At 30.9% G+C, this 12389-nt stretch overlaps 1 protein-coding gene across 1 annotated transcript in view; it reads left to right on the top strand.

Annotated features, from left to right (window-relative positions):
* LOC143250354 (sarcolemmal membrane-associated protein-like) overlaps window positions 1–12389 on the top strand; it is a 47363-nt gene that overhangs the window by 31747 nt on the left and 3227 nt on the right. The window contains exons 8-10 of the mRNA XM_076500800.1: window positions 1480–1557; window positions 7189–7251; window positions 11773–11910. Of these exons, the coding sequence (XP_076356915.1) occupies window positions 1480–1557; window positions 7189–7251; window positions 11773–11910 (279 nt within the window). The remainder of the gene's footprint in view (window positions 1–1479; window positions 1558–7188; window positions 7252–11772; window positions 11911–12389) is intronic.

Genomic DNA, 12389 nt, shown 5'->3' with positions numbered 1-12389 from the left:
ACTTTGTTCCAGACCCTTTATGATTTTCCAGTGAACTGAAAGTTCTAATGGCTTTTAAACTTAAGAGAATGTCAAAGAGCTTTTATAATGCATAGATGGAATGGTAGTCTGTGACTTCTGAAAGCTAAAATTTAGCCAGTTACATCACTGTAAGAGGTGATGTAGAGAAGCAGTGATTGCTCTAAATATCAATAAAACTACTTTTATATTAAGGTACAAAAGTTAATTAGCACATTTATTAAAACTATTATAACTTTCTACCTCCAAGGATGCTTTTTGTGCCATCTTATCCTCAGAAAAAAATTCAGGAAATTTTAAAACACAATTGTTTTGTTGGGAGTGTGCTGAAATCAGTCAAAAGTTAAAAAGTGGTATTTACTTTAGTTGGTGTATCGTAAATCTTTAAGTGTGAAATAATTAGGTGAAATGTTTAATTTAATAAATTTCAACTCTTAAGTATTTTATTTTTTAACTTGTAGAAAAATTAGTGTGAGCTCATTTCTGTAATTTTTTTAAATGCATTGGTGCAGTTTTGCCCTAGAGGCAGACTCCACCTATCCAAGCATGAAGGAATTAAACCATAATTAAGAAAAATATATTGTAGTTATGTTACTTTTGTGTGAAGTTGTAAGTATGTATCTTACACAATTAGCAACAGTACCTAATGATGCTGAGATTAAAAATAATACTATAGGGATGTGAGCTGTCTCGTACACTATTAATATGTATGTATGTACGTATGTAACGTTTCTGAACTGTCTGATAGACACAGTATCCACATGCTTGTCCCAGATGTTTTTCTTTAAAAATTGTCTTTTATACTTTCCTGATAAATTATGTAGTTTTTAGTTATGCTTTGTCTTTGATTGTTTTCGATGATTTTTTATGTAAGGATTAGGTTGTGTTTCTGTTAAACATTACAGTATTTTAAGGTATGAAAAGCATATTTAAAATTTGTGAGTCTTGTTTTAATTTTTAAAATTTTTCATTCTTTTAATATAATACTGATTTTCTTTTCTTAAGTTTGGTAACACTTCTAGATCAAGATTTGTTAATTATACTTCCAAATTATGATACTTTGTTGCTGTTTTCAGAGTATGAAACACTTTGGTTATATATAAGGGTCTGTTTTTATGGAAAATAGCATACAAGTGAACTGTAGAATTAATCAAATTAATATCTTCTATTGCATAATATTTAATTGTTCTTTTATAAGAAGTTTTGTATATTATTAAGATTTTACTGAAAACATGTTGAAAGTATTCAAGAAAGTTGTGTTTTTATGAAAAATTTTTAGTACATCTTTATTGCAATCTAGGTCTGATTTTTGTTTGTTTTTTCTGAAGTACAAAACAACAATTTCAAAAACCTATTTCATATAAGGATATATACATCTTTATGGGTTTCATTCATGAGTTGATGTATTATAAGTATGTAATTTGTCATTAAAGTTAATTAATATTTGAACTTCTTTGACAGAACACTTCTGAAGATAAGTTAAGGGAAGAACTAATGAAACTTCAGGAAGAGAAAGATAAATATCAGAACACTGCCAAGGTAATAAACCATACTTAACTAATGACGTGATGTATAGCATTATTAAGAAACCATACTTAACTAACGACGTGACGTATAGCATTATTAAGAAACCATACTTAACTAACGACGTGACGTATAGCATTATTAAGAAACCATACTTAACTAACGACGTGATGTATAGCATTATTAAGAAACCATACTTAACTAATGACGTGATGTATAGCATTATTAAGAAACCATACTTAACTAAATGACGTGATGTATAGCATTATTAAGAAACCATACTTAACTAAATGACGTGATGTATAGCATTATTAAGAAACCATACTTAACTAAATGACGTGATGTATAGCATTATTAAGAAACCATACTTAACTAAATGACGTGATGTATAGCATTATTAAGAAACCATACTTAACTAAATGACATGATGTATAGCATTATTAAGAAACCATACTTAACTAAATGACGTGATGTATAGCATTATTAAGAAACCATACTTAACTAATGACGTGATGTATAGCATTATTAAGAAACCATACTTAACTAATGACGTGATGTATAGCATTATTAAGAAACTATACTTAACTAACGACGTGATGTATAGCATTATTAAGAAACCATACTTAACTAACGACGTGATGTATAGCATTATTAAGAAACCATACTTAACTAAATGACGTGATGTATAGCATTATTAAGAAACCATACTTAACTAATGACGTGATGTATAGCATTATTAAGAAACCATACTTAACTAATGACGTGATGTATAGCATTATTAAGAAACCATACTTAACTAATGACGTGATGTATAGCATTATTAAGAAACTATACTTAACTAACGACGTGATGTATAGCATTATTAAGAAACCATACTTAACTAACGACGTGATGTATAGCATTATTAAGAAACCATACTTAACTAACGGCGTGATGTATAGCATTATTAAGAAACCATACTTAACTAAATGGCGTGATGTATAGCATTATTAAGAAACCATACTTAACTAAATGACGTGATGTATAGCATTATTAAGAAACCATACTTAACTAACGACGTGACGTATAGCATTATTAAGAAACCATACTTAACTAATGACGTGATGTATAGCATTATTAAGAAACCATACTTAACTAATGACGTGATGTATAGCATTATTAAGAAACCATACTTAACTAAATGACGTGATGTATAGCATTATTAAGAAACCATACTTAACTAACGACGTGATGTATAGCATTATTAAGAAACCATACTTAACTAATGGCGTGATGTATAGCATTATTAAGAAACCATACTTAACTAAATGACGTGATGTATAGCATTATTAAGAAACCATACTTAACTAAATGACGTGATGTATAGCATTATTAAGAAACCATACTTAACTAATGACGTGATGTATAGCATTATTAAGAAACCATACTTAACTAAATGACGTGATGTATAGCATTATTAAGAAACCATACTTAACTAAATGACGTGATATATAGCATTATTAAGAAACCATACTTAACTAAATGACGTGATGTATAGCATTATTGTGGTATAGCCAGGAGCTCATAAGAGTGGTTCTACTGAAGATCTGAAATAACTATATATTATTGATAGCTGAGAATGCAAAGAATGAGGTAGTGAAACTATGAAAGTACATAGCAGCTATTCTGGACACTTGATCCAAGGTAAGGATAGAATGCTGGATACTATCCTACTCCTAATAAGGATCTTTCAAAAAAAGTTTGGGAAAATTAGTGATGCACACTGAGTTCTTGGTGCTTCTGGTTTACTTGTGTTATGACATTTTAGAATGTTCATTAGTGACAAAATGACAATGTAGTTAAGCAACATGTGGTTGCAGAAGTATATGCACAGTTTATATGAAAATCTGACGAATTGATTGAAAGCTTTTGTATATATGTTAATATATTAATCAAATGTTATTTCAAACTTGCTTGACTTGTAATATTTAAGGTTATTTAGTGTGTGAAAAATAAAGGCTTGTTAACTCTGTTTCAGGGGTAACTGCAGTGTGTTGGGTGGTTTGAGTACGTTTAGAATAAAACTCAGTGTAGCGCGTGCAACTTAAGATGAACTGCTGCTATAGTTGTAAATACAGGAACATGAAGTTATATTACTACTTAATGTTACTAATAATAATAAGTAATAAATAATATTGTGAGATTTAAATAATGCAGCATTGGTTAATACTAGTAAGTTGGTAGTTTTGTCTTCCAAAGAGGCACTTTACCTTACGAAGCAGATTTGATCAAATTCATTAAACATCCTCCGTCCTGTCTGTAGTTCAGTCATGTATGTTACTAATAGTTAGGCCAAATCCTGCCACTTATGTGAAGTATTAGAATTGTTAAAATAGCTGAATGGAAAGGAAGTTTAGTCAAAACCTAAAACATTTTCTTACAGCTATTTTAATCAGCATAAGTGTTATCAGATTCTTAAATACTGTATACATTATAGTTACCTCTGTTATATTATTTTTTAATGTTTCATAATTAGATCTTTCATTAGGTGTCAAAGAGAGGGAGCATTTTATATGGGAAGTGAATTTAATGTATTTATTTACATCTTTTATCCTGTTTTGATAATTTCAGAAAATTAATAACTGTTCCACCACCGCCTTTTCTAACAGGCGTGTATCATTACAGATACTTTTGTCTGTCCAGGTGTTGATCTGTATATTGTATAATGTAAAAACTTTCTTTTACTTTCTTTCTTCTTGGTTTCAGTTCTCCACGTTGATCTGTATATTGTGTAGTGTAAAAACTTTCTTTTACTTTCATTCTTCTTTGTTTCAGTTCTCCACGTTGATCTGTATTGTATAGTGTAAAAACTTTCTTTTACTTTCACTCTTCTTGGTTTCAGTTCTCCACGTTGATCTGTATTGTATAGTGTAAAAACTTTCTTTTACTTTCATTTTTCTTGGTTTCAGTTCTCTACGTTGATCTGTATATTGTATAGTGTAAAAACTTTCTTTTACTTTCATTCTTCTTGGTTTCAGTTCTCTACCTTGATCTGTATATTGTATAGTGTAAAAACTTTCTTTTACTTTCATTTTCTTGGTTTCAGTTCTCTACGTTGATCTGTATATTGTGTAGTGTAAAAACTTTCTTTTACTTTCATTCTTCTTGGTTTCAGTTCTCTACGTTGATCTGTATATTGTGTAGTGTAAGAACTTTCTTTTACTTTCATTCTTCTTGGTTTCAGTTCTCTATGTTGATCTGTATTGTATAGTGTAAAAACTTTCTTTTACTTTCATTCTTCTTGGTTTCAGTTCTCCACGTTGATCTGTATTGTGTAGTGTAAAAACTTTCTTTTACTTTCTTCTTGGTTTCATTTCTCCACGTTGATCTGTATTGTGTAGTGTAAAAACTTTTTTTTACTTTCATTCTTCATGGTTTCAGTTCTCTACGTTGATCTGTATTGTGTAGTGTAAAAACTTTCTTTTACTTTCTTCTTGGTTTCATTTCTCCACGTTGATCTGTATTGTGTAGTGTAAAAACTTTCTTTTACTTTCATTCTTCTTGGTTTCAGTTCTCCACGTTGATCTGTATTGTGTAGTGTAAAAACTTTCTTTTACTTTCTTTCTTCTTCGTTTCAGTTCTCCACGTTGATCTGTATATTGTGTAGTGTAAAAACTTTCTTTTACTTTCATTCTTCTTGGTTTCAGTTCTCCACGTTGATCTGTATTGTGTAGTGTAAAAACTTTCTTTTACTTTCATTCTTCTTGGTTTCAGTTCTCCACGATGATCTGTATTGTGTAGTCTAAAAACTTTCTTTTACTTTCATTCTTCTTGGTTTCAGTTCTCCATGTTGATCTGTATATTGTGTAGTGTAAAAACTTTCTTTTACTTTCATTCTTCTTGGTTTCAGTTCTCCACGATGATCTGTATTGTATAGTGTAAAAACTTTCTTTTACTTTCATTCTTCTTGGTTTCAGTTCTCCACGTTGATCTGTATATTGTGTAGTGTAAAAACTTTCTTTTACTTTCATTCTTCTTGGTTTCAGTTCTCCACGTTGATCTGTATATTGTGTAGTGTAAAAACTTTCTTTTACTTTCATTCTTCTTGGTTTTAGTTTTCCATGTTGATCTGTATTGTGTAGTGTAAAAACTTTCTTTTACTTTCATTCTTCTTGGTTTCAGTTCTCCACGTTGATCTGTATATTGTGTAGTGTAAAAACTTTCTTTTACTTTCATTCCTTTTGGTTTCAGTTCTCCACGTTGATCTGTATTGTATAGTGTAAAAACTTTCTTTTACTTTCATTCTTCTTGGTTTTAGTTCTCCACGTTGATCTGTATTGTGTAGTGTAAAAACTTTCTTTCACTTTCATTCTTCTTGGTTTCAGTTATCCACGTTGATCTGTATATTGTGTAGTGTAAAAACTTTCTTTTACTTTCATTCCTTTTGGTTTCAGTTCTCCACGTTGATCTGTATTGTATAGTGTAAAAACTTTCTTTTACTTTCATTCTTCTTGGTTTCAGTTCTCCACGTTGATCTGTATATTGTGTAGTGTAAAAACTTTCTTTTACTTTCATTCTTCTTGGTTTCAGTTCTCCACGTTGATCTGTATTGTGTAGTGTAAAAACTTTCTTTTACTTTCATTCCTTTTGGTTTCAGTTCTCCACGTTGATCTGTATTGTGTAGTGTAAAAACTTTCTTTTACTTTCATTCTTCTTGGTTTCAGTTCTCCACGTTGATCTGTATTGTGTAGTGTAAAAACTTTCTTTTACTTTCATTCCTTTTAGTTTCAGTTCTCCACGTTGATCTGTATTGTATAGTGTAAAAACTTTCTTTTACTTTCATTCTTCTTGGTTTTAGTTCTCCACATTGAATCTGAAGTTGAGAAATGGCAATAAGGTTCAGGTATAGCCTGGTGGTTAGAGCATTCGACTCAAAATCTGATGGTTGCTGAATGAAAGCTTGTCATGAAATGTGCTTTTCCTTTCAGTTGTGGAGGTGTTATAATGTGGTGGTTAATTCAACTATTCTTTGATAAAGCATAATCTGATATTTAATGGTTGGTGATGTTGACTAGCTGCCTTTCTTCTAGTCTCTTTCTTCAAAATATAGATAACTGGAACAGATAGTGCAAAATTCAACAAAACAAAACAATTATAACTGAAATCCACAAGTGGTTACATCACACTAAATAATCAATATAGTTTAACATTTTAAGTGAAAGAACCTAATGTACCAGTATTGTAAGTAAAGAAGTGTTTCATTTAATTAACTGGATGTCAGAATACTATACAACATCGTCCTTAATGCAGCATTAAATCCAGTGTATTTCATTTAAATTGGTGCTCATTAATTATACTTTGGAAAGATTTCATAGAAAGTATATTTGTTTTTGTGATTTTTATCTCAACAATTAGAAGATTTTTTGTATATTTTATGTTTTTAATGTTTTTCTTGCAGCAGTCTTTGTAAAATTAGAGATTTCTAAAAACAATCTTCTAAAACATTGGAATCTTTCTTTTTTGATATTTGTATATCATTCAAAAATTTCAATATAGACTAACAGTCCACGTATGCCTGCTAAACGTATAAGATTTATTTTTCAGTCTCGTGTTGTGTAAATTGTAATATTTCTGTTGAAAAGAAAGTAATTCAAACTTTATTTTTAGGAATCTTTAAGAAAAGTTCTTCAGGAGAAATTAGAAGCAGTACGAAGAGCTCAAGATTTAGAGGTACCTGTTTTATGTAACTACTTTGTTAGAAAGAGGTACCTGTTTTATGTAACTACTTTGTTAGAAAGAGGTACCTGTTTTATTTAACTACTTTGTTAGAAAGAGGTACCTGTTTTATGTAACTACTTTGTTAGAAAGAGGTACCTGTTTTATGTAACTACTTTGTTAGAAAGAGGTACCTGTTTTATGTAACTACTTTGTTAGAAAGAGGTACCTGTTTTATGTAACTACTTTGTTAGAAAGAGGTACCTGTTTTATGTAACTACTTTGTTAGAAAGAGGTACCTGTTTTATGTAACTACTTTGTTAGAAAGAGGTACCTGTTTCATGTAACTACTTTGTTAGAAAGAGGTACCTGTTTCATGTAACTACTTTGTTAGAAAGAGGTACCTGTTTCATGTAACTACTTTGTTAGAAAGAGGTACCAGTTTCATGTAACTACTTTGTTAGAAAGAGGTACCTGTTTCATGTAACTACTTTGTTAGAAAGAGGTACCTGTTTCATGTAACTACTTTGTTAGAAAGAGGTACCTGTTTCATGTAACTACTTTGTTAGAAAGAGGTACCTGTTTCATGTAACTACTTTGTTAGAAAGAGGTACCAGTTTCATGTAACTACTTTGTTAGAAAGAGGTACCAGTTTCATGTAACTACTTTGTTAGAAAGAGGTACCTGTTTCATGTAACTACTTTGTTAGAAAGAGGTACCTGTTTCATGTAACTACTTTGTTAGAAAGAGGTACCAGTTTCATGTAACTACTTTGTTAGAAAGAGGTACCTGTTTCATGTAACTACTTTGTTAGAAAGAGGTACCTGTTTTATTTAACTACTTTGTTAGAAAGAGGTACCTGTTTCATGTAACTACTTTGTTAGAAAGAGGTACCTGTTTTATTTAACTACTTTGTTAGAAAGAGGTACCTGTTTCATGTAACTACTTTGTTAGAAAGAGGTACCTGTTTCATGTAACTACTTTGTTAGAAAGACGTACCTGTTTTATTTAACTACTTTGTTAGAAAGAGGTACCTGTTTCATGTAACTACTTTGTTAGAAAAGGTACCTGTTTCATGTAACTACTTTGTTAGAAAGAGGTACCTGTTTCATGTAACTACTTTGTTAGAAAGAGGTACCTGTTTCATGTAACTACTTTGTTAGAAAGAGGTACCTGTTTCATGTAACTACTTTGTTAGAAAGAGGTACCTGTTTCATGTAACTACTTTGTTAGAAAGAGGTACCTGTTTCATGTAACTACTTTGTTAGAAAGAGGTACCTGTTTCATGTAACTACTTTGTTAGAAAGAGGTACCTGTTTCATGTAACTACTTTGTTAGAAAGAGGTACCTGTTTCATGTAACTACTTTGTTAGAAAGGGGTACCTGTTTTATTTAACTACTTTGTTAGAAAGAGGTTACCTGTTTCATGTAACTACTTTGTTAGAAAGAGGTACCTGTTTTATTTAACTACTTTGTTAGAAAGAGGTACCAGTTTCATGTAACTACTTTGTTAGAAAGGGTTACCTGTTTCATGTAACTACTTTGTTAGAAAGAGGTACCTGTTTCATGTAACTACTTTGTTAGAAAGAGGTACCAGTTTCATGTAACTACTTTGTTAGAAAGAGGTACCTGTTTCATGTAACTACTTTGTTAGAAAGAGGTACCTGTTTCATGTAACTACTTTGTTAGAAAGAGGTACCAGTTTCATGTAACTACTTTGTTAGAAAGAGGTACCTGTTTCATGTAACTACTTTGTTAGAAAGAGGTACCTGTTTCATGTAACTACTTTGTTAGAAAGAGGTACCTGTTTCATGTAACTACTTTGTTAGAAAGGGGTACCTGTTTCATGTAACTACTTTGTTAGAAAGAGGTACCTGTTTCATGTAACTACTTTGTTAGAAAGAGGTACCTGTTTCATGTAACTACTTTGTTAGAAAGAGGTACCTGTTTCATTTAACTACTTTGTTAGAAAGAGGTACCTGTTTCATGTAACTACTTTGTTAGAAAGAGGTACCAGTTTCATGTAACTACTTTGTTAGAAAGAGGTACCTGTTTCATGTAACTACTTTGTTAGAAAGGGTACCAGTTTCATGTAACTACTTTGTTAGAAAGAGGTACCTGTTTCATGTAACTACTTTGTTAGAAAGAGGTACCAGTTTCATGTAACTACTTTGTTAGAAAGAGGTACCAGTTTCATGTAACTACTTTGTTAGAAAGAGGTACCAGTTTTATTTAATACATTTAACTACTTTGTTAGAAAGAGGTACCTGTTTCATTTAACACATTTAACTACTTTGTTAGAAAGAGGTACCTGTTTCATTTAACTACTTTATTAGAAAGAGGTACCTGTTTCATTTAATACATTTAACTACTTTGTTAGAAAGAGGTACCTGTTTCATTTAACACATTTAACTACTTTGTTAGAAAGAGGTACCAGTTTCATGTAACTACTTTGTTAGAAAGAGGTACCTGTTTCATGTAACTACTTTGTTAGAAAGAAGTACCTGTTTCATGTAACTACTTTGTTAGAAAGAGGTACCTGTTTCATGTAACTACTTTGTTAGAAAGAGGTACCTGTTTTATTTAACTACTTTGTTAGAAAGAGGTACCTGTTTCATGTAACTACTTTGTTAGAAAGAGGTACCTGTTTTATTTAACTACTTTGTTAGAAAGAGGTACCTGTTTCATGTAACTACTTTGTTAGAAAGAGGTACCAGTTTCATGTAACTACTTTGTTAGAAAGAGGTACCTGTTTCATGTAACTACTTTGTTAGAAAGAGGTACCTGTTTCATGTAACTACTTTGTTAGAAAGAGGTACCTGTTTCATGTAACTACTTTGTTAGAAAGAGGTACCAGTTTCATGTAACTACTTTGTTAGAAAGAGGTACCTGTTTCATGTAACTACTTTGTTAGAAAGAGGTACCAGTTTCATGTAACTACTTTGTTAGAAAGAGGTACCTGTTTTATGTAACTACTTTGTTAGAAAGAGGTACCTGTTTCATGTAACTACTTTGTTAGAAAGAGGTACCAGTTTCATGTAACTACTTTGTTAGAAAGAGGTACCTGTTTCATGTAACTACTTTGTTAGAAAGAGGTACCAGTTTCATGTAACTACTTTGTTAGAAAGAGGTACCTGTTTCATGTAACTACTTTGTTAGAAAGAGGTACCTGTTTCATGTAACTACTTTGTTAGAAAGAGGTACCTGTTTCATGTAACTACTTTGTTAGAAAGAGGTACCAGTTTCATGTAACTACTTTGTTAGAAAGAGGTACCTGTTTCATGTAACTACTTTGTTAGAAAGAGGTACCTGTTTCATGTAACTACTTTGTTAGAAAGAGGTACCTGTTTCATGTAACTACTTTGTTAGAAAGAGGTACCTGTTTCATGTAACTACTTTGTTAGAAAGAGGTACCAGTTTCATGTAACTACTTTGTTAGAAAGAGGTACCTGTTTCATGTAACTACTTTGTTAGAAAGAGGTACCAGTTTCATGTAACTACTTTGTTAGAAAGAGGTACCAGTTTCATGTAACTACTTTGTTAGAAAGAGGTACCTGTTTCATGTAACTACTTTGTTAGAAAGAGGTACCTGTTTCATGTAACTACTTTGTTAGAAAGAGGTACCAGTTTCATTTAACTACTTTGTTAGAAAGAGGTACCAGTTTCATGTAACTACTTTGTTAGAAAGAGGTACCTGTTTCATTTAACTACTTTGTTAGAAAGAAGTACCAGTTTCATTTAACTACTTTGTTAGAAAGAGGTACCAGTTTCATTTAACTACTTTGTTAGAAAGAGGTACCAGTTTCATGTAACTACTTTGTTAGAAAGAGGTACCAGTTTCATTTAACACATTTAACTACTTTGTTAGAAAGAGGTACCTGTTTCATTTAACACATTTAACTACTTTGTTAGAAAGAGGTACCTGTTTCATTTAACACATTTAACTACTTTGTTAGAAAGAGGTACCTGTTTCATTTAACTACTTTATTAGAAAGAGGTACCTGTTTCATTTAACTACTTTATTAGAAAGAGGTACCTGTTTCATTTAATACATTTAACTACTTTGTTAGAAAGAGGTACCTGTTTCATTTAACACATTTAACTACTTTGTTAGAAAGAGGTACCTGTTTCATTTAACTACTTTATTAGAAAGAGGTACCTGTTTCATTTAACTACTTTGTTAGAAAGAGGTACCAGTTTCATTTCAAACATTTATCTACTTTGTTAGAAAAGCAGCCAGTGGAACTTCTCGTTAAGATTATATTTCTTCAGTAAAAAGTTGTGATATTTCTTTAATGTTTAGATAACACGACTTTTAAACCTGAAAGTAATAATTATAAAGAAGAAATATTCTTACTAAAGACACATGTAATGAAGTTTCTAATAGTCAAAGTAAGTTTGTAAAATGTATAAGATTTGGAATCTGCAATACATAAATGTATATTTGGCTTACTCTCTGATAGAACCTAACGAGGATGTTATGTACTGAAAATATGCAAACATTTATTCTAAAAGTTTTTTTTTTGCTGCTATCAGAGTTCTTTGGCTGCAGCAGAAGTAGAATGTAACCATCTTCATAATGTGTATGAAAACACGCAGAGAGAACTCCAACTTTTGGCTTCAAAAAATGATGAACACTTGAAGGAGATTAGTGAACTGACAAAGAAACTTAAAGTAAGCTAATTCTTACTTCATAGATAATTGTTTCTATCATTTATGTGTGAAATGTGTATGCTGATTATTTGTTTAGTTAATGTAGTCATTGAAAATTATTTGTTCATATATCTTGTTGATATGATGTGGTCTTTAAAATGTTTCATATTTTGGTTGGTATAAAGGAATAATTTGTGTGCACGTGTTTTTAGAGCACATTGCAAAATGTAATAGTGATAATAGTTTACTAACACACAATTTAGGAAAGAAATGTGGTTTGATCTGTACACAGATTTACAGAAAACAGTAGGTGGCACCACATGCCATGTACACAGATTTACAGAAAACAGTAGGTGGTACCACATGCCAGTATAAGTCTTAGAATGATTTAATCTAATGCGTAAGATTGATTTATTTTTTTTAGTAATACTAGCTGAAGATACCAATTAAAACTTGTATAAAGGACAATGTTAGATAATGTTCCACCTTTATTTTGTGTT

The sequence above is a fragment of the Tachypleus tridentatus genome, chromosome 5, assembly GCF_004210375.1.
Source record: "Tachypleus tridentatus isolate NWPU-2018 chromosome 5, ASM421037v1, whole genome shotgun sequence".
Lineage (NCBI taxonomy): Eukaryota > Metazoa > Arthropoda > Merostomata > Xiphosura > Limulidae > Tachypleus > Tachypleus tridentatus.
The sequence above is the reverse complement of the archived record's forward strand: the minus strand, read 5'-3'. Positions and strand labels throughout refer to the sequence as shown.